The sequence below is a fragment of the Barbus barbus genome, assembly GCF_936440315.1.
Source record: "Barbus barbus genome assembly, chromosome: 22".
NCBI classification, from domain to species: Eukaryota; Metazoa; Chordata; class Actinopteri; order Cypriniformes; family Cyprinidae; genus Barbus; species Barbus barbus.
The window spans coordinates 26,440,006-26,464,878 of NC_136750.1; the positions used below are offsets into that span (position 1 = coordinate 26,440,006).

At 38.7% G+C, this 24,873-nt stretch overlaps 1 protein-coding gene across 4 annotated transcripts in view; it reads left to right on the forward strand.

The window, feature by feature from the left end:
- The window catches only part of LOC306888429 (SH3 and multiple ankyrin repeat domains protein 3-like), a 211,001-nt gene extending 186,145 nt beyond the window's left edge, over positions 1-24,856 (forward strand). The window contains exons 15-24 of one of the 4 annotated variants that reach the window (XR_013785750.1): positions 4,459-4,541; positions 5,984-6,108; positions 6,309-6,444; positions 9,913-9,993; positions 11,803-11,927; positions 12,257-12,362; positions 12,665-15,143; positions 15,910-15,958; positions 17,258-17,298; positions 19,081-19,176. Coding sequence is in view for 2 of the 4 variants with exons in the window: in XM_079446722.1 (XP_079302848.1) it covers positions 4,459-4,541; positions 5,984-6,108; positions 6,309-6,444; positions 9,913-9,993; positions 11,803-11,927; positions 12,257-12,362; positions 12,665-15,143; positions 19,081-19,630 (3,685 nt within the window). In the remaining 2 variants the exon portion in view is untranslated. Of the gene's footprint in view, positions 1-4,458; positions 4,542-5,983; positions 6,109-6,308; positions 6,445-9,912; positions 9,994-11,802; positions 11,928-12,256; positions 12,363-12,664; positions 15,144-15,885; positions 15,959-17,257; positions 17,299-19,080 lie in introns of those variants that run through there. The other 3 variants (XR_013785751.1, XM_079446721.1, XM_079446722.1) reach the window with 3 other exon arrangements.
- Positions 24,857-24,873: the final 17 nt, after the last annotated feature.

Genomic DNA, 24,873 nt, shown 5'->3' on the forward strand with positions numbered 1-24,873 from the left:
AAATATTAGCATAAGCGTGGCCAAGTACATTCAACTAATATGACAAGTCTGCTAATCAATATAAATGGTAAATATTGGCATGTAAGTTTACTATACAATATTTAGCTTATATGACATATTCGCTAATCACTTTAAACTGTAAATAGTTGTTCATGAACTACTTTTAGCTAATACATTACAATGTCCAATCCATACTAAAAGTTTGATGTTAAGTTAAATATTGTAATCTCTAATTAGATTTAGTGTGAATGTTAATATGTAAGTGTGCCTATCCATGTCAAGTTACACTAAGTGCACTAAACTGGACATCAGCACAAGTTAGCACATGTTGACCTAGCTGTGAAAAGATAGCACACAGACAGAAAGCACACGTTGGCTGAAGTTCAAATGTGTGCTGTCAACTCGCTCCTCTCACAAGCGTTCATTATATGTGAATGTCAGTCACCGTACAGAGATGTAACTTCATTGACATGGGACAAAGTGGAGTTAACACGCTCATGCACGTTCCCTTCGGCTCAGGGGACATTTTAAGGAGTTGTCTGCACTACATTGGCAGCGCTACAGGAAACCTTCTTCCTGAGGTCTAATGGCCTTTATATATTCATTTTCACACTTCATTATCTCGTCAAATTATCATTAGGTGCTAGATTAGCTGAACTTGACTGTGAGGGCTTTTGTAAGCTTATAACAAATATTTGAAATGGTTAATGCATTTATATAAAATAAATATTACATAATATTACATGTTTTGGGTCATTGTCCTGATGCAATATGAAGCACTTCCCAATGAATCTGGTGGCATTTTCTTGAATATTGGTAGGCAAGATGGTTTTGTACCCTTCCAAATTCATTCTGCTACTGTCATCATACATTACGTTATCAGTAAAGTTGAGAGGGCCTGTTCCAGAGACAGCCATGCCATGACACCACCTCCACCATGCTTTACACATGAGGCTGTATGCTTGGGGTCATTGCAGTTCCCTTTTTTCTCCACATTTTTGCTTTCCCATCACTTAGATAAAGGTTCATCTTTGTCTCATCGGTTCATAAACACAGTTCCAAACTCTTCTAGCTCACCTTTGTGCTTTTTTTGCAAACTCTAATCTTGCCTTTCTATTTTTGGTGCTGGTCAGAGGTTTGTATCTTGCTGTGTAGCATCTGTAATTCTGTGTCAAAGTCTCCTGAGGACAGTAGATTGTCAGAGCATCATCCCAGCTTTCTGGAAGTTGTTGGTGATTTTACAGACACGTCTTTTAGGATTAATTTTCACAGCTTTACGATTTGTCTGTCATCAACTACTGTTGTTTTCTCAGATGATCAGGTCGTTGTTGGTTGCTGGTGTCGCTGGTGGTTTCCAAACTCTTGATTTCTCCATGCCCTTTGTTTTTGCTAGAGCTCTAACTGACTTCCTCTTTTCTTTTAGCATCCAAATTTCTTGCTTTTCTCTCAAAGTCAGCTCCCTCATCTTCATCCTGGTTTGTGTGTGTCATCATCGAATGCAAGATTCAGAATACAGAAATAATGGATATAACTGATACGACACATTCCCTGCTTTTAATATCTGAAGAATTAATGCAACAGAACACAGCTGATCACTTAGAAACACCTGTGAGGCAAATGCTCCAATACTTATGCTCACATCAGATAGAGGGATGATCTATGTGTTGAAACGGCTAATAATAAAATGTGACATTCTGTAGTTTTGTCTCGTATTCATCTTTTAATCATATTTGTAAATGTCTTTAATCCACAGCCAACAGAGCAATTTTGTCTTTACTCTTCCAATACTTTTGGAGGGCACTGTATTCCACTGTCCCAGTTAAATGTGGCTTGTCTGGGATTTAGTTTGTAAACAAAACCACAGCAAATTCCAATTCCAGACGCCCAACCGTACACTGATGTTATCACAGGTGGGACTGCTGTTCTGTAGGACAGAGCGTTTCGTTAACCCCAGGCGCTAATGACACCGAATCATCTGTAATTGATCTAATTGATTCTCCACTGCTTAATTAGATTCTTGTCACTCCTAATGCATCAGTGATGAAGACCCTCGGGGTACGAGAGAGAGAGAGAGAGAGAGATGAGATTTATTCTAATAGTTGATGATACAGACACCAGTCGTTGCTCTGGTCTCATGTGATCACAGACAGCTTTTAGTCGTTTTGTGGTAATTATTCAGCAATCAGCACACAAGCAGCTGTTCACAAGGACTTTATTATGCTCTGTTTGTAAAACAGATTTTTAGATGGTATGGGAGTTGTTACAAATGAGGTGCTGTGTTTAGAGATATAGATTTTGCTGTAATAAAATGAAAATCTTTTTCTTTAGCTTGACTGGCAGAGCGTGGCACCAGCACTGCCAAGGTCATGGGTTTTATTCCCAGGGGAAGACACAAACTGATCTACATCATGAAATCACTGTAAATTGCTTTTCACACTATGATAAACTTTGGATTAATGTCTTTTTACACCCTCTGCTGGTGCTTGAATATTACAGGCAGTTGTGTAGCAACAGATAGCCAATCATAGACTAATTTATAATGAGTTGACTCAATTAAATATTCATGCACTTAGCAGAAACATCCATGAGTTATTTAGTTTAAACATCTGAAGGAGAGTTCAAACTGATGCATCAGATGAGATGCTATAATTTTTGTATAAGTTTAAGAATACTTAAATGAGTAGTTAAAAAATGAAAATTCACATTACTACTCGCCCTTGCCCTTATGTCGTTTCAAACCTGTATGACTTTTTTCAGTGAAACCTAAAAGAAGATATTTTGAGAAATGGCAGTGTTTTTTTTTTTTTTTATTCTATAAGATGGAAGTCAATGATCTCCAGTGTTTTTGCTTTCCAACATCCGGGGGAAGTCACCAGAGAGTCTATCATTTCACTGGAAAATCCAGTATAATTTTTTATTAAAACACATGCATGAACAAATCATTCACAATATGATAGATAAAATGCATTTAGAAAATAGATAGGGTGTATTTTTTTTATAATACCAACTTTAACACAACATTTTTAATGCAAGACACTACAAGCAAAACTGACGTTTTTCAAACACTGGTCAATTTTGAGATTTCAGGCTATTTTGCTTCTATAACTTGTCTTCTTTCAGACTAGTGCAAAGAAAACATCTAAAGTACACATTAAACTTTGGCTGTTTGCATCTGTAGATTTCATTTACAATACATATCTTTTTTTTTTTCCTCATGCCCTGAGGCAGAAATCTCCACTTCAGTATCTCAGTAGCACTTACATACAGCAAACTGTACAGTTCTATATTTTGAAGGTTTTTGCTGAGGGGTTTGTTCATATATCACTCATCTGATTTAAATGGCATTTTATTCCTTAAAACATGTAGATTTTCTCCTGAAAATAGTTTCTGGCTTTTGGAGTGAGATATTAAAAAAAAACCTCTGTAAAAACCATTAACTCATCAAAATGAATGAAATATCCAGTATTCAGATTTCTGTTCTGGGAATGTATGCAAATTACACAATGCCTCATTTGCAAATTCAAACATAACATTTCAGAAAACTTGTAATAAAAAAACAGTTATCTTAATGTACTGTGATTATTCAACTGAGGAAAGTACAGTGATATCTGTTAATTACAATTTGTACCCTTTTCACCTGTAGTGTCTTGCCTTAAGCTTGCGAAGCCCATTAGTTGTTTTAGATAGAAGCATCTGCCAAATCATGCAAATGCATAACAGCATAGTTAATCATAGCAGTGAGGTTAGTGAAGTGATATTTGTATGTCTAGAGCGCTGTTTGTATGTGTGTGTTGGCGGGGGGCTGATGGTGTCTACAGACGGGTAACTGTGGCTCACATGAGTAAGGAAGAACAGATTTGTCCCTGCTGTTCACGCTGATGATAACTATCTCCATGCATCCAGACAGATGGACCGTGTGTGTGTGTGTGTGTGTTGAGGAGAAGAGACCACCATAGAAAAAGATCCTTTGTGTGTCTCTGACTCCCTTTCTCTTTTGTGAGCACTCATCCCATCTTTTTATCACTGATGGGCTGCACTTTAAGGCATGGATGCAGGGTTGACATTGTCTTTGTACGTTTCTGGCTTTTAAAGGATGTTTTTGTCTCTCTACTGCATTCGGAGTTGGACGGGGAAAGAGTTGAAGGCCCTCATTTTTCTGTCCTTTCATTTAATAGCATAAGAGGCTGGATATTAGCATTTGGTCCAATATCCTAATGCAGTTAAAGAGGCTGTGCTGGAGTCAAACAGAAGGACAGGAGCTTCCACCTGAGCTTTTTCATACTGTCCACACTCTCACAGCCTCAGCTTTTAACCTGATTGGCTCATCAGCGGAGCGGGACGGGGATCAGGGAGAGTAGCGGTGTGTGGGGGTACGTCCAGGTGGTCCGGCCGTGGTGGTTCTGATACAGGCATGGTGCTGGGGTCTGACCTCAATGTCCTGCTCTCTCTTATGCCCAGTGATTACATCATCGAGGAGAAGAACGCTGTGCTCCAGAAGAAAGAGAATGAGGGATTCGGCTTCGTCTTGCGGGGAGCAAAAGGTAAGATGTGGCTTTGAGTTCATGGCCTTGGTTTGCTCTTACAGTCACAGTTGCAGCTTCTTTCACAATACTTGGTTACATTACACGCTTAAAGTCAACATGAAACACTGTTCGCACACATTTTACTTTTGTAATGCGATGCATTTCCAAGTAAAACAGGATTTTCTAATTGTTTGATCTGTCCTGTCACAATAAAGGCAAAAAATGCCAAAAATACATATTAAAAAATGTATAATAGTAATTATTATTATTATTGTTGTTGTTGTTGTAACATTAATTACCAATAGTTAATAATAGTTATTTTATTATTAACAATAATCAAAATTATAATACATTTTTATTATTATTGTTTTTGTTCTTAAATTATTTAAAAATATTTGTATGAAAAATGTTTTATTATGAATATTATTATTATTATAACTAAGTAATAATAGTTTGTATTATTTGTATTGATAATAAATCAAAATAATTTGATATTAATCAATATATTAATAATTAATCATCAAAATTGGCATGAAAATTATAATACAAATATTAGTATTAAATTATTAAATAATAATAATAATAATCATAACAGTTGGCTTATATTCCAGGGCACAAAGGGATTGATATAAAGAGGAAAAAATAAATAGATTTTTAGATTTAAGATTTTCTACTTGTGACTAAAAGAACCCTAAAAGCAATAGACGCATCTGAAGAACGTTCAGTATAATGTACCATGAAGAACTTTTTAATAGCCAGTGAATAACCAATATAATAATCCCTGTAAAAACTCAAGCATTGAACCAAAATGTAGTTTTTCTCTAGAGTTAAAATTAATATTACTCTGAAATAACATCATCACACATCTACAATCATTTATATGAAATAAATACATGATATTTCAAACTCAATGCATATCAGTAGTGCAACAGTGTGTGTGCTTTACAGATGCGGTTCTGGTGACAGCATAAAATAGAGTTAAGTGAATGTTAACTTCATTACTAACATAATCAAATATCGCGGTCACTGGTTCATATCGTGACATTTCTGAAACGTATATAGTGGTGACTCAACAGCATTATTAGACAGTTGTGTTTGACAACACGTACAGATCAGCAAGGTTTGTGAGTAGTGTGTGTGTGTGCATGTGTGTGTGTGTGTGCGTGTGTGCGCCCAGTCTCTGGGGTGGCACCATCCTGGGTAGGAGTTATGAGTTCCTAATGCCATCTGTTAACCACATGGTGCATTAATATCTCTTATGAATATGGGTGTCAGCAGTCTATTTATTGCTTTCATAATCTCTATATTATGACTTCCTCAAAGATTAAAAGGAAAACACTTACAGATCTATTTGGACACGTTTACATTAGTATATACTATAAGCAAGCTATTCATTGACTTCACAAAGAGTCTAAGCACCAGTAATGTGATATTCCATGTGGTCCTGTGTGTCTGTGTAGCGGAGACGCCCATTGAAGAGTTTACACCCACACCTGCCTTTCCTGCACTGCAGTACCTGGAGTCTGTGGATGTTGAGGGCGTGGCCTGGAGGGCGGGGCTAAGGACTGGTGACTTCCTGATTGAGGTATAGGATTGGTTTGTCCACTGATATCCCAGATCTTTCTGTATCTACTATTCATCTTGTTCCACATTTTCAGGACATAAAATGCAGTAATGTTTGTTGCAGCTGTGTAATGACCTGTGTAATGAGTCTAGTCTGATATTCTGGGAATGTGCCGTAGGGGTGGAAAAACACTTATGATTTCTTTTTGATTTTTCTCTCAGGTTAATGGTGTAAACGTGGTAAAAGTGGGACACAAGCAGGTGGTGTCACTTATACGGCAGGGCGGGAATAACCTCCTGATGAAGGTGGTGTCAGTCACACGCAAGCCAGAGTCTGAGGAGTCAGTCAGGAAGAAGGGTAAGATGCTGGTTCACCTCAAACATATCTGTTCTGTCCTAGATAATAAAGCTGCTATATTTCATTTTTATTTTATTTTGTCATTGTAAAATTAATTATTATAAAATAATTATCATTATTTTATATTTTCTTTAATTATATTTAGTGCTGTCAAATGATTAATTGCGAATAATCGCATCAAAATTTTGGTTTACATAATATATTTATGTGTACTGTGTATATTTATTATGTATATATATAAATACACACATACAGTATATATTTTGAAAACATTTACATGTGTATACATTTATATATTTTGTATTATATATAAATATATTTAATATATAAACAGCATATTTTGTATTTATATATACATAATAAATACACAGATTATACACACATTATGTAAACAAAAACCTTTATTTTGGATGTGATTAATTGTTTGACAGTACTATTTATAGTATATATTCTGTATTTATTTAAATTTCTATCTTACTTATTTTTATTTATTTTACTTTGTCATTTTAAAATTAAGTAAAAAAAAAAAAAATAAATAAATAAATAAATAAATAAAAAAAAAAAAAAAAAAAAAAAAAAAAAAATATATATATATATATATATATATATATATATATATATATATATATATATATATATATATATATATATATATATATATATATTATTTATTTAAAAAAAATCATTATTTTTTTGTAATTTTAAAATTAAATTACTTTTCCATCAAAGGAAAATGCAAGTTTATATATTGCAGAATTTCCCAGCAGTGAATAAAGTATTACTATTATTTTATTTTATTTTTTATTTTACATTCTTAATTTTAATTTTAATTTAATTGACTTTCCAACAATGAAAATGCAACTATTATTAACAGGGTTTGCGGCTTACAAACAAGGTCTGCAGTTTAATATATTGCTTAAATGTACAGTAGTTCTTATGTATTCATGTGTGTCTCTCAAGAATAGCATCTTACTGTACATGCAAATGGTGTAATATTGAGTATGTGGTATTATGGTTGAGTTATATAGAATGTGCTGACTGCTGGTTTTGTTTGTTTATTGTGGGCGGGGCTACTGCAGTCAGACAGAAGAGCTCTTAAAGGCACGGGTTGCTAGGGAACCAGTCTTTGATGCTCTGTACTGTATGTAATGATCAGACAGTGAGAGATTTCTCTCAGCAGGGCGATCTAGTCTCAAACACGAGGAAAAGAAATGCTGCACGAATGAATAAAGGAGCGCGTGTAATGATCATAGCCGATTGTGACAGTAATGACTGTGTTTGTCAGAGAAGAAAACTTCAGGAGCATTAACTAAATGACAGGGTTATTTGTCACAAAGAATTGTGATGACTAAGGAGATTGTTTTCTGTGCAGCTTTTCCACATGCACACATTTGTGCATTCCTACACCCACTCAATCGATTAGCAGTTGAATGAGTCCACCGGTAGAGTTATTAGAACCACAGCAAAACCTCGAAACCCAAAGAGTTAGTCTATTCAATATCCATGCAAACCATCTGCAACTCCCACAGAATCCGAACCCTTCATTGACCTGTGTTTGCCTTTAGTGGATGATGGAACAGCATAGTAAGACAGTCGTTTAGCTGACACTTTTATCCAAAGCGTCTTACAGTATAGATTGAATCAGGATGGTTGACTATACTGATCCATCCTGTAAAGTAAAGTACTGTAAATAAAAGTTTTTTGCATTTACCTTATGCTTTTTTGCAACTCTTTATAGATAAATCAGACATTCTCGCAGTCTTTTCAGCATCTCAATCAATGGACATGTCTAGTTAAATTAATATCTGTTCTGTTAGTTTTTTTATAATTATTATTATTGATTATTATTTTATTTATGTATAATTATTTTTTATAAGTTTCTGGATTGAAGGAAAATTGCTGCACATTTAACATACTCCATGAATATTTTATTTTATATTTTTAAATAAATTTTATAATTTGTTTTATAATAAAGTGGATTTCCACCAAAGAAAATATGAGTACTGTATATTTAACAAAGATTGTAGTTTATAAATAAGATCCACAGCTAAACATATTGTTTAAATGTAGTTCAAATATGTTCAACAGTGAGTCTCACTAGTGCAAAATGTATTAACTACACTTCTATTTAATGCATTTGCCAAATACTTTCATCCTAAACAACTTTTATTATTAATATTTATTAAGTTGCTAGATTTTTCACCATGGAAAATGACAACACATTTAACTTTTTTTTTTTTTCTTTTTTTTTTTTATTAAGTGGATCTTTTTTTGCCAAGGAAAATGCGAGTTTTATTAACAAAGTTCGTAGATTATAAGATCCACAGCTTAATATATTGTTTAAATGTAATTCATATGTTCAACAGTGAGTCTCTCAAGTGCAAAATGCATTAACTGCACTTCTATTTAATGCATTTGGCAGATGCTTTCTTCCAAAGCAAATTGCATTGCATTTAAGCTATATATTTGATCAGTTCATGCATTCCCTGGGAGTCAAACCCATGACCTCGGTGTTGCTAGCAGGATGCTTTGCAGCATGCAACAGAAAGGAACTATCCCTGAAATCAGAGGAAAGTGCTATTGTTTATGCCCCTAAGACAGATCCTTACCCTAAAATCTGATTGTTGATGAGAATGTTGTTCTTACTTGGCAAAATCACAGTCACCTGCAAAGTTATTGCAGGGTTATTGCATAACGCTGGGCTATGCGAACTACCACACACTTACACACTACTGATGAAGTAATAATAGAGTGTCTGTTGTTAGTTTTGTGGCTATATCCTCCTACACACACATACAAACTCACACACACAGATTCTCACAGTTGAAATGCACAAACCCAGGCCTTGCTCCTGCCAGAGTTGCCATGGTTACTACAATGCATGTTTGAAGTAAGTATTGCATTAGTGCCTTGCTATTTCTCTCCTCGTCTCTCTCTCTCCAGCTCCACTCTGCTCTGCAAGGTTGTTAGCTGAAGGAGTGAGGAGTTTGACGCCGATGTTACTGAGACGACAGAAGTGTCTGATCTCCTGGAACTCTGATCGTTTTCTTGGTGCTCCTTGTATCGCTGCTTGGGAGTTTATAGCATGCTTTGGACATAGCATCAGGTTTCGTTTCTGAGAGACAAAGGGAAACTCGGCCACCATTTGGGTTGTAAGAGGCTGAATGTGATATGAGGAGTTTGGGGAGACGAGTATTTCTTTCTACCATCGGAGGGCCACCAAGAACGGAAGTTGGTTTCTGGTCGTGCAATCACACAGGAGATGTCTGATAGTTGCATGATTCTATGTTGCATGTCAGAGAGAGAAAGGCGGAAGGAGAGCGTTTAATCGTGGTGCGGCAGTGTGGTACGTTGATCTTCGGATGAAGATGGTGAAAAAGCGCTGGCAGCTGCCGATGGGCAGCAGCCGTGAAGGCCCCTCGCCACGCCATCCTATCTTCTCATCTACTCCTTGCCTTTCCTCCACAGCGCCCCCGCCTCCTAAACGAGCGCCCAGCACCACCCTCACTCTGAGGTCCAAAAGCATGACCGCTGAGCTCGAAGAACTAGGTAAGAATTCCTCAAACAGGTTGAATATGTTTTCTTTCAGTTTTTGTCTTAAAGGAATAGTTCACCCAAAAATGAAGATTTGCTGAAATGTATTCAACTTCAGGCCATCTGAAATGTAGATGAGTTTGTTTCTTCATCAGGACAGATTGTGAGAAATGTAGCATTACATCACTTACTCGCCAATGGATCCTCTGCAGTGAATAGGTGCCGTCAGAATGAGAGTCCAAACAGCTGATAAAAACATAGCAATAATCCACTTGTATTTTGGCTGGAAGCAACGGTTTAAGGTTAAAATGACTTTATGATGGATTTGGACTGGAGTCATGTGAATTACTTGTGGATTATTGTGATGTTTTTTATTCAACTGTTTGGACTCTCATTCTGGTGGCACCCATTCACTGCATAGGATCCATTGGTGAGCAAGTGATGTAATGCTAAATTTCCAATGAAGAAACAAACGCTGTAATTTACTCTATTGAAGGGCTGCACATTCTTGAATTCAGTGTGCACCTTTTTAAGCCTATATGCATAGATGGACATTTTTGGGCAGCAGGGTTCTTCCAACTAGTCAGTCATTCAGATTATGAAATAGTCAATTATGAAAATAGATAGTTTTACAAATCCTATTCCCCTAACACATGCACACAAATTTGGATGCAACATTTTCTCTCCATCTCTCTCTCTCTGTGTTGCTCTTTCTTGTTTATTTATTAACTGCCTCCCTCCTGCAGCCATTTGGGCTGTTCAAAACATCAGCTGTCTTTTCCTCTCTCGCTCAATCTGTGCTCTGAGTTTACAGAGTTCATTATACATATTCACTCACGTTCACACACTGAAACACATATCGACAGGCATTTGCTGCTGTGAGACTTTAATGGAGAGGTGTTCTGTACATTTATTTCATGCTCAGCCTCTGCAAGGAGGAGAAGAGGAGGTAAGTTGAGGTTTTTAGAAGCCAACGAAATCACAGAAATATGTATACGCAACCATCTTCATCTTGCTCATGCTGGAATATGATTCATTTAGCTCTGTTCCAAAACCTAGTGAGCTGCCTACCTAACCAGTATTTTTTAGGCAATCCCATCACGAAGGCAGTAAAATTATGCTCTCTTAAAAAATAAGTTTTGGATGTCCCAGAATCTTTTGAAAAAAATCTAATATTACAGTTATTATGCTAATTTAAACATACACTGATTATATTATTCAATTTTTTTTAAACAAACGTGTCAACATGTAATTGATTAATGACTATTTCATCCAGTATTTCTGTATTTTTCATGCTTATTTGAATATCGCACTCTTAACGTAGCAACATGTGCTGATGCCAGACTGGAAATCCATTGTGAGTTCCACCTCTCATGTGCTTCTATTTGTGTGGCACGTGGAGTGTTCCAAATGAGTCACTTATGAGGTTCTATTTCAGTTAGGATGCTGCCTTAGGGACTGTTCACACAGGATGCATTCCTTGCCTCCATCTGTGATGTTTTTTTAATTGTTTTTCTTTGTCAACATGCGATACCTTGATAAACTTCAGAAGAACATACGAATGTATCCTGTGTAAGGCACTACTAAAGTAGACAGTATACAGCCAGACAGGTCTATGGGTTGGAACCGAGCTTGCCAAACTACACCTTTTGCCATAAATAAGGAGCAGTGATTCATTCCATTAATTATGTGTCATTAACATTTTTATTTTGCCTTTTTTATTTCAAAGCATGTGATCAAATGAGATCCATTTTGCAACCTGTTGAAAACTACCTGTGTGGGTGTTTATAATGAACTTGGTTTTATGAGTGTGTTTCTTAACAGAAAGGCTAGATGAGATTTTGGCCTCTCAGGAGACAGTACTGAGGCCAAAGGTGGAAACAGACTACAGAGCAGCAACGGTGAAGCAACGTCCTACTAGTCGCAGAATTACACCAGCAGAAATCAGTGTAAGATACAGTATGTCTGCACACGCTCAGATGATCTGAAAGTGTCCCATTTTAGCAGCATTGACCAAATATTTTGTAAGTACACAGTGGACTTCAAAAGTCAAAAACATTTCTTTGTTTTACATTTATCAAACTGAAAAACTGGCTTCAGGCAGGTTTGATGGTGGTCTAATGTACCAGCATAGTTTTCCAAAACGCCGGTGTATGCTGGTATTTTCAGCAGGGATCAGGCTTCTTACGATAACAGTAGCCAATAGAAACACTTTGTTGAAAATATGCCAAAATTTTCTTGCTTGACCCTTTTAAACATAAATGTTTTCTTCATGCAGTCTCTTTTTGAGCGGCAAGGACTTGCTCTCCATGGTGCTCTACACCCAGCGTTGGATAAAGCCCACATGCAGCTGCCGAAAAGCATGGCTAGAACAAAGTCTTTTGGTAATTCTTCAGGAATCTTTTACATACACTACTCAATTAAGCTCCTCAATTTGAAATAGCAGTAAAGTGCTTGGATTTGTTCTAGTTTATTTTATCTATCTGTCCTTTGATCTTCAAATCTGAATGCATTTAAATGCAGAACTTTGACACACAGTAACATTTGGAATGCCAAGAATAAGGGAAGCAGTGAAAGGAAAGACCAAAGATCAAATCTGTAAACTATTGCATACTTGTTCGCCATCAAAGCTTAGCCAAACCCAAAATAAATTTTTAAAGATCTATCTATCTGTCTGTCTGTGCAGGAGCAACAGAAGAGGATCGACTGTCTGCCCTGGCAGCAGAGCACAGGTTTCCACGGAGCTCCTCCATGACGGACAGCCTGAGAGACAGCCATAATATCCCTCCACCTCCTCAAACGGCTCCCCCACCTCCCCCATCGCTTTACTATCTAGATACTGGGCCCCCTCCTTCGTTCTGCCCACCCCCTCCCCCTGGCCGCATTCACGACCCCAGCCGTTCCAGTTTTAAACCAGGCTCTGAACCAAGACTGCATGCTTTGCCACAGACAATGTCTGCTGAGATGTTTGAGCCGCCTCGCCATGCCTCCCACATGGATCGGCAGAAGAAAGCCCGTTCCATGATCATCTTGCAGGACTCCTCCCACCTTCCCGTGGAGCCTACTGACATCCCCAGGCCAGGTCCTGTTTCAACTCCACCCGAAAGGATCAAACGGAAAGGTCGGGTCATCGATAACCCCTACGCCAATGTAGGTCAGTTCAGCGTGGGCCTGTTCACTCCGCCTCTGAGCAAGCCACAGCGGAGGAAGAGCCCGCTTGTAAAGCAACTGCAGGTGGAAGATGCTCAGGAGAGAGCCTCGCTAGCACTGGCATCCATCCATGCGAGAGAGCACTCTCCCTCTGGGCGCCTAGCTACCCACCATACCAGCAGGGCTGATTTCTATCAGCAGCAGCAACAGCTGTTGCTGGAACGCAGTCAAGCTCAGGCTGAGGGACTGTTGCAAGGAAAGGGACCTTTCTCTGCTGCCATTGCTGATGCTGTGAAAGACCGGGAACGTCGTCTGGAGGAGAGGCGGAAATCCACAGTCTTCCTATCAGTGGGCACTATGGAGGGCAGTTCGGCACCACCCCCAGAGGCCCCCTCACTCACACCATCCCGTTCTGTTGATGAACGATTGCTCACACGTGAACTTGGTCAGTTGCCTCCTCCCGCCCTGGCGTTGCGGCCCTCTCCTGGGGGCACCACCTTCATTCACCCACTGACGGGCAAGCCCCTGGACCCTAACTCTCCATTGGCACTTGCGCTGGCCGCAAGGGAACGGGCATTAACCTCCCAGAGTCAGTCCCCTTCAAGCAGCCCTGAGCCCAGAACTAAACACGAAGCTGCTGGAGGGGTGCTGTATATGGAGACCAAGACCAAAGAGGCTGCGCGGTCAGAGGGTGAGGGGGAGTTTGCCTCGCCTCCCTTTTCCCCTGCAACAAAAAGAATTTACGAGACCTCCTCCCCCACCAGCAGAATCCAGTGGGGAAGTCCCATATCCACCAGGAAAGAGTTAGAAAAAAGGACAGAATCGAAGGAGGAAAGGAAAATTGAGGACAAGAAGAGTATGATCATCAGAATCATGGACACGTCTCAGCAGAAAACTGCTGGTCTTATCATGGTTCATGCAACGAGTAATGGGGAGGCCATGGGGCCCAGCCCAGAACACACTGTCCCCTCTCCCTCTCCTAAGGGGGCATTGTCAGAGAGCCCGAAACCCATGTTAGCCGAAATTAAACGCGCCAAGTCCCCTGGTCCTGATGCTCCTTCGAGATCCACCCCGCCTCCAGCCACAGCTCCAAGTTCCCAGGCACCTCCCAGCCCGTCCTCAGATAAAACCCTGGTACAGGGTAGTTCTGAGGAGGATGTGGAACCCTATACGGTCACATTGCCACCTGCCATACTCTCTTCCAGTGACGAGGAGACGCGTGAGGAGCTGCTCAAAATCGGTGTGGTTCCTCCACCGAATGAATTTGCCAATGGCCTTCTTGGAAAGACACCTGCATCTGCAGTACCTCCTGCTCCTACATTGGCGCAGACAAGCCCTTCTGCCCTGCCCTCGGCTCCACCCCCACCTCCTGCTCCTCTAGCAGTAGTCGCCGCTGCTGCACAGGTCCCCGCTAGCAGTGGCCCACAAGCAGCCTCAGGGAAGCCATCTGAGTCCCACTTGGGCCCAGAGTCTGCTGCTGACTCCGGGGTGGAAGAGGTAGACACTCGTAGCTCCAGTGATCACCACCTGGAGACCACGAGCACCATCTCCACCGTCTCCAGTATGTCCACACTGTCCTCGGAAAGCGGCGAGCCCACGGACACCTACACCACTCACGCAGATGGCCAGACGTTCATTCTTGATAAGCCGCCAGTGCCTCCAAAGCCAAAGCTCAAGTCCCAGCTCAGCAAGGGCCCGGTGACGTTCAGGGACCCCCTGCTCAAGCAGTCATCTGATAGCGAACTGCTCTCACAGCAGCACGCGGCTGCGTTGGCTGCTGCTGCGGGAGCCCCAGGCCCGGCCAGACCCCGCTACCTCTTCCAGAGACGCTCCAAGTTATGGGGGGACCCCGTGGAACCCCGTCCGCTTTCAGGGGCAGAGGAAGGCAAGCCCACTGTGATCAGCGAGCTCAGCTCTCGGCTGCAGCAGCTGAACAAGGACACGCGCTCACTCGGGGAAGAGCCGCTTGGAGCTTCACTTGACCCCGGAAGAAAATCGCCCGTGGCCGGTGCAAGGTAAGGTGTGAATCCTAGAGAAGACCGAATGCATATCAGCTTTGTAACTGAATCTGAACTTCTATGAAAACAAATTCAACATCTTTTCTATAGCAACATTGCAAAGAGAATACAGAACTTTGTTGTTTATACTGCAAATGCAAGTTTCCTATTGGTTAAATAACAGTGAGAACACTGTGCAATTCTTTTCCCATATCTGAATAACAATGTTCAATCGAAGCTCACAGTTTGCATTTAATAATATGAAATAAAATGAACATAAATTATATATTAAACATCCTCATATAAAACACAAAGAATACCAAAGAACATAACATGTGTCTGTCCAGAGTTTCACAAGCAGTCACCTTTAACTTTTATTTAAAAGAAAGCTAATCCAGAACCTTAAAATTTCTTACTCGTTTAGAAGCATTAAGTGTTAATGTTTAACATGCTTTCTTCATTGAGACGTTTGGAGCCTACGAACTATCTCAGCATTGGACGACCACTGGTAAGTAATGTAGAATGGCCTCAGGCTGATCTCACAGCTCTACCATATAACCCGTAGACAATAGTTAGAGTGATACAGACTTTTCTATAGATACACCAATGCACATAACCAGAGCTACAGGGACAGTTTGAGTTCAAATAACTCATTGCAATAAAAAAGTTTAATATAAAAATCAATAAAAGTCTGTTTTTTTCTGTCTTGATTTTTTAAAGCACCAGCTGTGTACTATTTTGCTTATATCCTTAAATACAGCTGAAGTCCTTTATATCCCAACAGATGTGACAAGGACATGGAAGACAGTAAACCTTAGCTTTTAGCCACTAGGGTAAATCAAATGTCATTCCTTTTATTTTCTATTCTTTAACATCCACTAATCCCATATTCAGTCACTTTTGCTGACATTGTCCTGGGTTTTATTAATCACTTCTGCAGGTTCTGTGTTCCCTTGTCCACCCTGGCAAATCAACCAAAATGTCTGTCCCTTGACAGTATTGTCAAGTAATCTGAGTGCATCTGTTTCGGTTATGACAACTTTTTCCGTGAACACGTGACTCAAAAAACATTCTTGACGACATGCAGTAGGGTGACTACATTATGACATAAATTTAATTTGAAAAGCACTTCTTTAAGTCTCTCTGTCTTGCCATTTGGGTGTTCACAAGGTAACAGATGGCCTGAGGGCATGCACCATCTCAAGCTTCGACCTCTCACCTTCCAAACTTCACCTTCACATCTAACTCAGTGAGCTTTTCCCTGCGGCCTGCTTCTCTATGGCACTGTGCTAGCAGTATGTATGTGGGTCCATGTGTGACTGATGTTTTTTTCTTGCAACCTCATGGGATATGAATGTGTTGTTTGACCCATGTTTATCACAGTAATCGTGAGCTATAAACCCATGTTTGTCCAACCCTCAATAAAGTTATTTTAAAACTGGATTGAATTTAAATTAATTACACCATCTGAAAGTTGTCGTTTCTCATTGGATATTCCAACATAAAACCATCATAACCATCACAGTGTCATCATAATAATAATAATAATATATCATTCCTCTTAGTCTGTGTAGTCCTTCTTTTTCTTTCTCTCCATTCAAACATGCTGTCCAAGCTTACTGTACTTGCTAAGTGTTTTGTGACACTTTCATCCATTAATCATGCTAACACAGTGATGCTCATGTAGTTTTATGCATTGTTCATTTTTTCATGCATATTTGTTCATTTTGCTTAATTTTTGTTTTATTTGACCAGAATGGCACCTTACCCCAGACAGAGGATGTATCGAAAGAAATGCTGTTTAATTTCACATCATCAAAAGTCACTCTTTATTGATAGTGTTTATATGTGCACGTTCCACCATTGAAAGCTGAGGTCTGGGGCTAGCTGCGCTCTGGTCTGTGTCGCTGCGCATTTGGTTTGCATTCAATTGACATTGTTGAGGATGTGAAGTGTGTGGTGTTTGTTTTTGTTCTGTCATGGACTGATGCTAACCGACCGCTCTCTCTCTCTCTCTCTCTCTCTCATTGCCCCTCACTCTCTCTCTCTCTGTTTCTCTCTCTCTCTTTCTCCATCTCCCTCTCTCCCTCTTTCTCTCACTCTCTCTTTGCATGCTACACTGCTCTGTCTAGAGCTGAATCTGAGGCTAAGCCCAGAAGAGCCGGGCTCCTGTGTAAGTGCGCATGAATCATCTCATCTCTGTGTTTCCACACCTCTGAGTCGAGCCCTGATCATCATCCACCCTTCCTCATTTACTGACCTGCCTTATGCTAATTTGGCCAGTCCCCTCTAAACCCCAGCTTTTCCATGTTTTTCATTGTCTGCTTAATTCTCAATCCTCAAGTTACAGAGGCAAAAGGATTCGATCAATTCAAGTATAGGGCATTAGTTTTCATTTAGATTTTTCATAGACTGCTTCTACAGATATGATGGGTAATGATCAGAGCTTGCACCTGTATTGCTAAATAAGTTCTGTCCTCTTCACCCGGGGTGCAAAAATATGGCGGACTTGCCTAGTTATGTAAAAATCTCAAATTATGAATCCTATATTGTTATATATTTTTAATAAAATAATCCAATAAGTAATTGGAAGGTTGAGATGTTATACGTGTCTCCAGATCTGTCTTCTGTTGTTTCTCATGTGTTGCATGTTTGGTTGTGCTTTCAGTGTTCTGCTGTAGTGCTCATAATATCTGTATAAATCTGGCCATGTTTTACATTTCATTCAGATTGCATTCAAACTCACATAACACCCCAGTCATTACCGTTGATTAATTACATCTGATCTTCGCTTCATTGCACACAGAGGCAGATTTTAAGTGGAGAGCGAGTTTCTATTTCCTAGTTACAGTTGTAGCATGCAGAACTAAAAAAAAAGTTTATGACTTCAACCTTATAAAAAATTTTTTAAACAGTCTTAACAAATTTAGTGGCAAAAACTAAAGTCATTTAAAAGATTAAAACATTAAAAAATGTATAAATTAAATTTAATGTGGATATGCATTTGGTCCGTTGCTCTGCATTTAGTGTTTCTATTTAACTAATTACATTGAAAAATGAATAATCTTAAATTATTTTTGATTTTTGTCTGATTGTCATCTGAAAATATGTAGAAATCCTCGAAACTATAAAAATTTACTTGTGAAGCCATACACCTTAAGATTAACTAACAGTGAGCAATACTTTTGTTACAGAATGTATTAATCTTTGTTAATGTTAGTTAATTAAAATACAACTGTTCATTGTTAGTTCAAGTGAGCTTAGCTCCAATAAATATTAACAACTTTTAAATTTCAGTAATGTATTAGTAAATGTTGAAATTAACATAAATACCTAAAATTTAAAATCTGAATTAGAAGTTTAGATGCTCATGATCAAATGTAGCCTAATGTTAACAAATGAAACAATTCTTGTAAAATTTTTATCCAGTATTTTTTTTACTTTTTACCTTATTAATACTAAAAAAATAAATCTGTCAGTGCAGTAAGACAAAATACTCCAGATACAATGCATGAAAACAAGTTTTAATATTATTTGCGTTTTGCTTCACAAGTAAATTTAGGGATTTTTAGATATTTTCACTGAAAAATTTGGACTTTTTTAGTGTATATAGGTTGAATTTTGATGTCATATTGACTAAGGAGAAAACACTTTAAATTTTAGTTGTATGACTAAACTATAAATTCTAAAAGCTAAAATCCAAGCTCCTGCGTGGATCTTATTATGTATTCTCTCTATCTTTGCTCCGCAGGTCTGTAACACCTTTGCACTTCTATTATTACGGCTAAACGCATTAATTAAACACTAACCACGTCTAACTCAAATAACTTAGAGTCCTAACATAGCTGATGCTTTCCTTGCCACTGAATCTGTTTCTCACAACAACAACAAAAAAGCTGACTTTCATCCTATCTGCCCCCTTCCTTTTCTCTTTTCTTCTGTTCCCTACTTTCAGACTCTTCAGCAGTTTGGGGGAGCTCCATACTATCTCTCAGAGAGGATACGGCACCACCTACACCATCAGACCAGGCAGCCGCTACCCAATGACCCGGCGGACGCCCAGTCCCGGTTCCCCGGACCGCTCGGATCCTCTGGGACCCATCCGGGGCTTTGGTCTGGCCACTTCTCCCGTCACACCCCCCACGATCCTTAAGTCGTCTAGCCTCAGTCTCCCTCATGAACCTAAAGAAGTGCGTTTCGTCATGAGGAGTTCCAGCGCACGGAGTCGCTCTCCGTCGCCCGCCCCCTCCTCGGGCATGCCCTCCCCCCTGCTCACCCTGCGGCCGTTCCACCAGAAGCCCCTCCACCTGTGGAACAAGTACGACGTTGGCGACTGGCTGGCCAGTATTAACCTGTCTGAACACCGGGAGCGATTCCAAGAGCATGAGATCGAGGGCTCCCATCTGCCTGCTCTGACCAAGGAGGACTTCGCTGAGCTGGGCGTGACGCGCGTCGGTCACCGCATGAACATTGAGCGCGCCCTTAAACAGCTGCTGGAGAGTTGACCTCGCGCCTCCCTCTACCTGTAGCTAGTCTCAACACAGTTTTCTTTTATTTTTCTTATTTAATTTGCTTGTCATTTTTCTTGCCGTTCTTGAGATTTAAATCCGAAGTGTGTCATTTCGATGTTAAAATAATTGTCCTATCCCACACTTTTGTAAAAAGCAATCCCTGGTGTGGTATTAATATGTACCACTGAGGTACTAATAGGTACATTTTTGGTGCTAATGCTGTATGTAAGGCAGAGATGTTTAATTTTCCTTTTGATGGGCCACTTTTTTCAGAGTTTAGCTCTCAGCAGTTTCAGTACACTTGCCTGGAAGTTTCTAGTGATTCTGTAGACCGTGGTTAGCTGTTTCAGATGTGTTTAACTGGAACTAGAGCTAAACTCTGCTGACAAGTGGCCCTCCAGGAGCAGGATTGGACACCCCTGCTTTAAGGTACTATTATGAACCCTTTAGTGGTAGAAAAAAGTAGGGTTGCAAAGAGGTGGACATTTTTGGAATGTTTACAGAAATGTTCCACCCTATAAATAAGGTACAAAGGAAGGGTACTGCACCAGTGACAGCTTTTTTTGTTACTTTTTTTCCCAAGAATGCAATTTAATATTCCCCTGAAAATATTGCTCTGTTTATTTGAGCATCCCAACCAACCCGACGCTCCAACCAATGGCAGATTGGGAAACAATTTAAACAATCATTTTTGCAATTTCCGCAGAAATGACACACTTCACTTTTAAATAACCTCACCCATCATTGGTGTAGTGGGTGTTGACTCCATGCTGTTTTTTGTAGCACTATCCTAAGCCCCTCCCACTCTACTGCCAGCAGCCAATCACATGGCTGCTGTGTGTTTGGAAGGGCTGTGAAATTAGTGATCAAATTGGTTTGGTTCACACTGCACAAAAATCTCATTTATTTTGCTAAATCAGATCTGCTGATATCTGGTTTATCCACATTTGCGTCATGTTGCAAATACTAAAAAATGCTCATTGAGTCAACTCATTTACTATTCACTGTATAGTTTGCTATATGGTGAAAAAGTGAAAGAAAATTTGTGTATTTGCAAAGTAAATCTCATCCGGAATTAGGAAAAACTACTTGAAATCCAATTTGACAGTTCACACTGCATTTTAATCTGATTTCAAACCACTTACAGTAATGTGGGTCAAAAATTGTTTTTTTTTTGTTGTTTTTCTATCCAGACTACAAAACTCATATTTTTGCTGTCAAAACAAAGCCTATTCAAAACATCTCGTAATTGATTCTTCAGTTTCATTAGCATGATAAACACCCACTCATCCCTTAGTCCCAAATCCATTTTTTTCTACTTTACGATCCGCTTCTTACTGCTATGTCATTCATTCAGAGAAAGGAGGGATGCTGTTGAGAAAAGGAAGTTCAGTTGCCTTTCAGAGTATTTTTTTAGGAGTGGATGAGCAGAGTGGGCGTGGCCGGATCCTCTCTGTCTACCGCCTGCCCCCTTCTGGCTGAAGGACGTACTACACTCGGAGAATGTTTAACCAACACTAGTGGCTTTTTCATAATCAGACTCTTAACTTTGGGTTTCCAAAGGAAATATGACATTAGATAGAATATCAATGTATTTAAATAGCTTTGAAAATGGAGGGAGACAGCAAACAACAGGATGGACCGTGCAAAACTGCACCTGTCTCTCTCCCTAGATTATTTATTCCACCAATAATTTACCCATTTTTACCAATTATATACATATATATTTGACAGAAAAAAGTATATAGATAAATGAATATAACATTTTTGTCATAAATATAAAACTTATATAGGATATTATATATATAAGACAAAAAACACTCTTGAAAATGATTTTTGATGGTTATCCTTTTATGATGGACTGTAGCATGAAACGTTACATCACCATATGGAATGACGGTTGACTGGTTTGTTTGATTTGCATTGTACCACCCCCTTTTTTGCTTTGTTATAGTTTTACAGAACCTGGTCTTCCATCTTTAATTGGGCTGTAACGGTGTGTTCATGTTTGAGCCGTTCACACACACCGCTTTTGTCTGTTATTCATTTGTAGATTTTTTCGAATGAAACAAAAAGGCGTTCCCAGTACATTTACACATTTTCATGCACACAACCACACCGGTTTCTTATCCAAATTTGATCTAAATAAGTCTTCTTAATCTGGTAATAAGAAATTCTGAGTAAGAAACTCTGCAATAAGTGTGCGTGCAAACAAATGTGTGAACAAACGTGTGTGCGGTGTGCATGACAGAACCACTGTGGGACGAGAAACATCTGGAATATTGCAGCTCATCTGGATGGTAACAACTGGTGTTTGACATCTCATTAAGAAACCAGAAGACAGAATCTATAATTGTAAAAGTTTCCAACATATGGATTATATGTTAAGCTGCTGTAAGCACTGAAGCATTTGGCTTATTTGTTTTGGCCTTATTTATTTATTTTTCTTTCTTCTCATAGGTGGATTTTGTAGCTTGTGAAATATGATGCTTAGAAGAATTTTTATGAATTCATTTAGAAATTAATTTTAGAATGACAACTAGTTAAACGAAGAAGCTGAGGACAAAAGATTTCATGAAAAAAACAATCAATGAAAAAGAAGCCCAGAGATCCTGCAGCTGTATATATGGACAAATGACTAAAATATTTGCTTTTTATATCAATCACAAGCAATGTATATATGATAGTTTTCATATAAATTTTTAAAAATCCAAAAATATATAGATCTATATATGAATGTTTGGCATATATGCATAGTTAACCACCTGTCAAAAAAGGTGAAGATTTTACTCTTTGTATGGAGTTCGGGGGTGATTTGCACAAAACAAGGTGCTAGCATTTCAAGCCATTCATTCCCACCTGTCCCGTTCAACCCTCCATTAGGGCTCAACAGATGCATATTTAAATGAAACCTGGGACATGCAAACACAGACGCTCATTTCTCTTCTGTGCGCCATCAGTCCCGTTTTTAATACCCAACGTGTGTGTGTGTGTGTGTGTCTTAGACTGTGATGGCAGAAAGAGTTAATGCTTCACCATTGGTCATCTCTTCTCTTGCATCTGAAATCAGGCCGCACGCAAACAGCCAAGGATGACGGGACCTTCTCGGTGCATCATCAGATGTTCACGCCAGTAACACTGTGTGGGAAAAAGCACTTCTGTAGGAGCAGCGTTGAGTCGGAGTAGATGCCATATTTATCTTGATATGAAAGAAAAGAGAAGCTGTGAGGGATTGAAGTACAGCCTGTTCACACTGCAGGTAAATACAGATGTCACTCCTCTTCTTTATGCTGTTCTGGATACACTGTTAAATATGGGAGTGACATTCGAAACCTGATACAAAATCAATTGTGATTTTAGACATTACAACAGTATAATGTACAGAATGAAAAATGGATATTCTTAGATTTGCTAAAGATTGTATTTTACAGTTATTCATTTATTACTGGTAAATATTCATTAAATTTTTTTTTATTTGTTTTTGGGGGGAAAGAAATGAAACTTTTTGTCAGCAAAAATGCATTAAATTGACCAAAAGTGACAGTAAAGACATTTATAATGTTCCAAAGATTTCTATTTCAAATATTTCTGTTCATCAAACAATCCAGTATCACAGTTTCCACAGGAAATTTATGAAAATGATAAATGTTTCTTGAGCGGCAAATCAGCATATTAAAATGATTTCTGAAAGATCATGTGACGCTGACTGGAGTAATGATGCTGGAAATTCAGCTTTGCCTCACATGAATAAATTGTATTTTATTAACTATATTAAAATAGCAAAAATTATTTTTTTAATTGTAATAAATTAATGTTTTTACTGAATGTTTTGATCCCAAAAATGCAGCTTTAGTGAGCATAAAAGACTACTTTCAAATGAATTAAATAGTTTTAATGAATATTAATATTGATCAATATTAATAAATTAACAATCTACTCATATGGTAGTGTCTCGAAGACATTTATATTATTTTTTCCTCTGATTGGCATTTAAAATATACAAATTTCCAGCATAAAATAAGGGTTTTAAAAATCAAATGTGACCTTAAAACAGTACAAAATTGAACAGACTGTACTTTTATCACCTCATAGCCTCATTTCTGTTCTGTAAATATGGTGGTTGCTCTGATTCAATTTTATTCGCCTATCCTAGATGAAGACTAGTTACTATTTAGCTCATTAACAGAGATCCTGACCTCCCCTCCTAAAGCAGCCGCTCTGCGTTATACATCAGTCTGTTTGACTGTACAAGGGCTTGAATCAAGGTGTTGAGGGGCCGTTTGGAGTCGGGCCCCAAGATAACTGTGAATTACTTACTATACATGTCCTCCAATGCAGATGAGCCCTGGAAAAATACACACAGATTCCTTTATCCCACTTAGTTTTTTACATAAAATATTACAGAAATGCTCAAGTTTTGATTTAGAGATGACCTATTTCATTTCCCGTCCCGCTAAAAAAAAAACATGTCCCTTTTTTCAGTTCATCCAGAAGAACAAAAGCAAGCGTGCGTATGTTTTTGTGAATGTTGTCCCACTCTGGAGACTTGGAACTGCATTTCTGAGCCATATGTACCACAGATTTCTCTCTTCTCATCTTCTGTACACATCACTTTCATAAGATTGATTTTTGTCATGTACATTACATTATAGTTGTTCTAGCAGGAGATGAAAGGACATGAAGAAAAATGAACAAATGTGCCAAAAAGTAATGTTTTTTTTTTCTTTGAGGTTTGTAGGAACTAAACGCTGTTTGAACCAGCACTATGGTGCCACCTCCTGGAAATCTTGAGACATCTCCTATTTTATTTTGCTCTCTTTTGTTCCCCCAAATATAGGAGTTTATATACATTTGAATGTTTTTCAACGATTTCCATATGTGGCCCAATTCATTGAGTTTCATGGGCACGTTCATGTCTGGGTTTAATGGTCTGTTCTGTTTGGCTTGAATTCCAGTAAGTCAATTAGTGACTGACTTGCACATTTGGTGGATGCTCTCCCTGACCTTTGCCCTTTACTCTCTCCCAATGTAGCGCAGACATCAGGGGTTCTGCATATTTAACCAGAATGAAAATTGCAATTGATTTCTTTGTAATTTTACTCAACCAATGGCAGGACTAAACATGAAATAAAACACATCATTTACATGACTACAGTATGTTCTATAGGGTTGTCCATCTTGATTTCTGACCAACAAAAGCACAATAAAAAATGGCAAGAAATGCAGAATGTACTGCT